Source organism: Vitis riparia, chromosome 18 (assembly GCF_004353265.1).
Source record: "Vitis riparia cultivar Riparia Gloire de Montpellier isolate 1030 chromosome 18, EGFV_Vit.rip_1.0, whole genome shotgun sequence".
In the NCBI taxonomy this organism is placed as follows: Eukaryota; Viridiplantae; Streptophyta; class Magnoliopsida; order Vitales; family Vitaceae; genus Vitis; species Vitis riparia.
The window spans coordinates 26,897,404-26,903,082 of NC_048448.1; the positions used below are offsets into that span (position 1 = coordinate 26,897,404).

Here is a 5,679-nt window from a genome sequence, read left to right on the forward strand (position 1 = left end):
CTAATTTTAAAATATTAGAATAAGTCAATTACTTTAAATTATATCATTTATAATTTTTTAAATTATTAATACCATACCTAACCTTCTAATGAATTGGAATAAAATATGGATAAGTAAAAAATGTCAATACAAGATATTTTATATGTTGAATGAAATTGGAATGGCCAAAAGTTGTCCAATCAAGATAGATTGTACTAGTATGTTTAATGAGTTGTTCATATTGAAATTAATTAAGGTTGAAAGAGGAACACAACATCAAATTTTCTTTTTATAATCAAAGACTTCTATGGAAATTCTACCATCGCATATCTCAAAGATTAGTCAAATTCCATTATCTTTATAGACTTTTAACAATCCAAGAAATTGAAATTAATAATCCAAGACACAATATTCTGCAACTTTACATTATTCTTTTTATCAATTTTACACAAAAAACTGAAGAGGAATACTAACTTAAATCAAATAGAAAATAAATCATGAAAGCTGAATAATACAAATATTCAGTGAAATCTTTGGCGTGTTATTTCTTTGTAGATTCAACATGGTGGCATGTCCGATGGAGGAGGTAGCATTTGAGCTTCCGGGTGTTCACCATTTTTCACTATGAACACAGTTTCCATGCCCCAAGTCAGATGGCGTTCTACATGGCAGTGCATGAACCACACTCCTGCAACAAAGAAAATATACCGACATTACACCTAACTTAATTGTAATATTAAGAAAAATTATTTCCTTGGTATGCAGGTTTTCATAGAGGACATGAGTGCTTGCAACATACCAGGGTTGGACGCCTTGAATCTAATTGCAACCCAACCTTCCGAAGGAACAGATATGGTCTCCTGAAGGGGAGGATCCACCAGATTATAGCGCAAAGGGTCCCTATTTTCATCGAAATTCCCAAATCCCCATCCAACAAGATAGAAACTGTGTCCATGGAGATGCATGGGGTGGTGTGTCCCTGAAACTACAGTTGTCCCTTGTAAAACAATCTCCACTGTGGAGTTATACTCAAGCACTCTAACTTCTGTTGCACTGCTCGGCAACTCATAGACTAATGGAAGATAATCAGCTGTAAAATCGAACACCAGTGGTGGAACGCTAGGAAATTTATCTCCATATACACCACTGATGTTATAATAGTAAGCTTGCAGTATGTCAACTGTAGGGGTATTGAAGCTTATGTTGTTTATACTTGAGGAGAACCGCGTCCCATTGGCCCCTGCACATGAATCATTGACGCATGGGTACGAGTTTACAGAAACAGTGTAAATCAGGTTAGTGCTCGTGCTCAATGGGACATTGCAAGGATGTTCCGCATCTACTAAGCTTCGAAGGTCAGCCATGACCTGAACCGATGCATTTGTGTCATTGTATGCAGGAAGATAAGGCAAGGAGGGAGGTGAAGATGGAGTGTAGTATCCCCTGTATTGTACAATAGCTGTGGTGGTTGTGTTATCATAAAAATTTTGATATTTTGGGGCAACAGAATAAGTTATAGCCGCCATGTAATAGTGATCCGGGCGTTGGTTAGCTTCTAGTAAGACATCGTAGGTTTGGCCAGGAAATATTGTAATATAATCTCGTGTCAATGGTTTCGTGTAGCTACCATCTGTTCCAACCACTGTCATTTTATGCTTGGCAATGGAGAAGAAAAGAGCCTCCTGCAAGGCAGCATTGATTATGCGAAGCAGATAGGTCTTTCCATGATCCACCGTTAGCTTGAATGTGCCTGCAATTAGAAAGGGAAAGTTATATACTTATGACTAGCCAAAAGAAAAAGTTTCCTTGAGGATCCACCAATTATGAAGTGATTGATTGATTAAGGGTGTAAATTTGGCTCCATTGTTCAAAATTATATTTGGACTAGCTAGCCTTTTCTCATGTGTTAAATCATGGCTTTATCATCCTCATAGTTATATTCCTCTTTCTTAGCATTAAGCTTTAAATGTGTGTGATGTTAATGAGAAAAAGTAATATGGTTAACATACAAGAAAATGAAATCATGTACAATTTTAAAATGGGAAGTGAAACTTTGTACTTGATTTTGAGCATGGATATAGATCACCGGGTTGTCCATTTATCAATAACGCATCAGAGGCATTAGGGTCAGCTCCGGTTGCGAGCCCTTCATCTCGAACTGCATTCACATCAATCTTCCACCATTGCCCTGCATTTCAACAACTCCAATAATTTTAGATTTTTCTTTGTTAGTTAATTCATAATATGTAAATTAACCTTTAAAAGTAACAACACTTATACCTAATATGATGAGAAATTCTGCGTTTGGTTTGTGAAACGGATACTTAGTTCCATTCTTGGGATAGACGATTATAGCTCCATGAACGGTGGCTCGGGTCCAGTCACTATGAGCATGCCACCATATTGTGCCTTCCTCAGAGGAAAGGATGATCTTTTGGCTAAACTTAGACCCTGGCTGAATTGGGCATTGTGTGATATACTCGGGACCATCTGTCCATGGATATCTAGGCATGTTCACTCCATGCCTACAAAACAAAAACTATATGTTACAACTAGTACTTATTTTTGGACTAACTAAAGATGGCATGCAACAACATATTATCACAGTAACAAGCGACATCAATTATATTTCAATGGAACTGAAGCAAATAACCCTAAAGTATTGTTTTAAATTTGACTTTATTTGCAAAGCAATATATTGCAACCCCCTCTTAAAAATAAAAGAATGTATACCATGCAAGCATGGTGCCTTTGCTCTTTCTCTGAGACATGCTCAAGACCTACCAGTGAATCGTGATGTTTTCTTTTCCCCTGTTATAAACATCGACAATGATCGTCTCTCCTTTCATAGCATATATAGTTGGTCCCGGAAATTGTCCATTTACTGTTAAGATGTCCTTGGTGCTACAAAGCCTTGTATATGAAGTTTCCCTCACCTGCAACCAATTAAAAGTTAACCATGCAACCTCATCCCAAAAGAAATATTACATACATGAATAGTTGCATTGATTCCTTTATGCAAGTGTATAACCAATTAGAAATTTATACCATGCATGAATGACTCAACGACTCCAAGGTAAGGGGTCTTATGGTGGGAAATGAGAGTCATACTACTCCCTAAATATTATGATCTGAAGGTGGCGTTAAGGCCAAAATCATATATAGTATTTACCACAAAAGTATGTCGATGGGTTGAAGCTTGGCAATGGATGCCACCACCAAAAAGTTGAAACACTAAAATTTGCAAGAGGAAAACCTTCATGATCAGCCACATTTTCTTTGGAAAAAAAGCCTCTTCTCTTGTCCTAAACACGACGCCTTCAATTTTCTTACTACTTTCAATGTATTTCTTTCATATATGATTCATTATATAGTCATGATAATTCTCTCAGGATACAGTACTTCCTCTCCACGTGTCAATATAAGAGGAAGTGATTTGAATGTGTATTGGCTTTTAATGTTTTTTTTATTATTTCAATGAGCAGGACCACTATATATAATAGTGATATTTGATCACTTGCCAAATTAAAATAAACCAAATGCGTGAAGAAAGCTAACAATTGTGAAAAATTCTTACAAGTTACGTACATGTTATTTTAGAATAAATTTAAAATATTCTTTCGCAAGTCTTTTGTTGATTATTTCAAGAAATGTTAATTAAGACATGAAAACTTTGACCTCGCATACAGTACCCTTACCAAGATTGGTCATGGAAACTGTTTTTCATAGACAGTACGTTTAAGAATTATTTTAAAATTATTTTTTAAGAATTATTTTCGTAAACATTATTTAGCAAACCCTTATTATTGGTCTCACTTGTTTTCATGTTACTTAATACAATTAGTCATTATCATTGTTTTCGTCTGAATGGGAGAAAGTTGTTTCCCAATTTTTTTGAAACTTGAGAATTGAGATTATAAAAGACATGATGATAAGCTAATTTGGTAATTCATAATTTTCCATAAAAAAACATAAAAATATATTTTGTAAAAAGTTGAAAATAGAATACGAACAACCCCTTGTATGTTGTGAATCACTTAAAACATCTATTGGGACTCATACTATTTTTTTTCTCAACAAAAAATAATTTAATAATAATCATAATAATAATAATAATGATAATAATAATAAAATAATTATAGATTTAAAAAAATATTTTTCAAAACAAATGCAACCTATAATTTATTTGTTCATATGATATGTATAACTTGATTAAAATGATTTTAGTTGGCTTACAAAAATAAATTATCTAACAAGAGAAAAAAAAAAAAAAAAAAAAGTAAAAGAAGAAATAATTCAAACTTCCTTGTTTGGTTTATCGTACACCATATACAAAGAAAAATCATTATACAAATAAATTATGGAAAGATTTATATATTTTGAAATTATTTATAAACAGAAATGATGAATACATTTTAAGACGTCTAAAAATTTTATCAAGTTAATTTAAACTTGTTTTTTATTTGTATTTTTTTCACATTTTTTCTCCTATTTTTTTCTCACATTTCCTTTTTAAACTTTTGGAATAAATTCCCTATTATTTGTGGAGCTTTAATATAATTTTTTTTTCTTACATATGATATTGTAAACCCCAAAATTTGTTTCAATTTTATTTTTACATTAATTTTGAGTCCAATTTTGTTTTTATAATTTAAATCTCGATTACATGTGATATTTTTTTGCACACTCATCTTTTAATTCTTAGTTTTTATTATTTTTAAATTGTTTTTTTATTTTTATTTATTATTATTATTATTACGTTATATTATATTATATTATATTTTTATAATTTTATTTTATTTATTTTTTATTTCCTCTTTCCTCTCTCCTCTCTCTCTTCCTTTTTCTCCTCCACCTACCCTCACCTACCCCCATTCTTGAAGGCAAAGGGCCAGTCCCCAATTTTTTGAGCTACCCCATTCCACTTGTTTTTGTTCTTCGAGACTGCCAATTCCCATAACACACACGGACGACCGACCCCCATTTCTTTTCCAGTTTCTTTTCTCCCTGCAGCTCGTCCTAACACCCACACACACCAACTCCCCCTATGATTTCTCTCTCTTCTCTTCATTTTCTTCTTAGACCACTACACTCACAGCCCAGAAACCGACATTCCCCATTTTCCATGGACAACCCTTGCAGCACAACCGCCACCTCCACTCACCTCTTCTCTTTTTCTTCCATTTTTTCTTCTTTTGATTTATTTTATTTTCTTCTCTCCTCCAACCATACCCATTCTCTCTCCATCCGCCACCCTCACCGTCGGCCACTGCCGGCTAGCAATCCAGCCATCCATGGTTGTTCAAAAAATGGGTAAATTTCCTTTTTACTTTATTTTATTTTCATTTTTTTATCTTTATTTTTTTATTATTTTGATTTACACAATAATTGATTTGAACTTGGCCTATTGCTTATTGACTATTTGTTTGGCCTTATTTGATTGGGCTTGAGATATTATTTTCTTTGATCATGTGTATTATTAATGTGAGTTTGTTAATTGATATGAATTTTAGGCTCACAATGTGGGTGAAATTTGTTGGATGACTTGAATATATAATTTGGACATGAGACAATTGTGGTGTATATTAAATTAGGCTTGAATTATGGAATATTAAATTTAAGCATAGTGAAATTTGTTTTAATTTATTCAATTTCAAGTTTGGTTGATTGTGTTTGTATTTTGGTTATTAATTTGAGTAT

The 5,679-nt window shown here is 33.0% G+C and overlaps 1 protein-coding gene across 1 annotated transcript; it reads right to left on the reverse strand.

The window, feature by feature from the left end:
• Positions 1 to 363: 363 nt before the first annotated feature.
• LOC117905982 (laccase-14-like) lies at positions 364 to 3,303 on the reverse strand. The gene is made up of 6 exons (XM_034818894.1): positions 3,152 to 3,303; positions 2,764 to 2,915; positions 2,260 to 2,504; positions 2,039 to 2,167; positions 779 to 1,729; positions 364 to 667 (listed from the first exon to the last, which is right to left on the reverse strand). The coding sequence occupies exons 1-6, from the start codon at positions 3,251 to 3,253 to the stop codon at positions 537 to 539; spliced, it is 1,710 nt and encodes a 569-aa protein (XP_034674785.1). The 5' UTR covers positions 3,254 to 3,303; the 3' UTR covers positions 364 to 536.
• Positions 3,304 to 5,679: the final 2,376 nt, after the last annotated feature.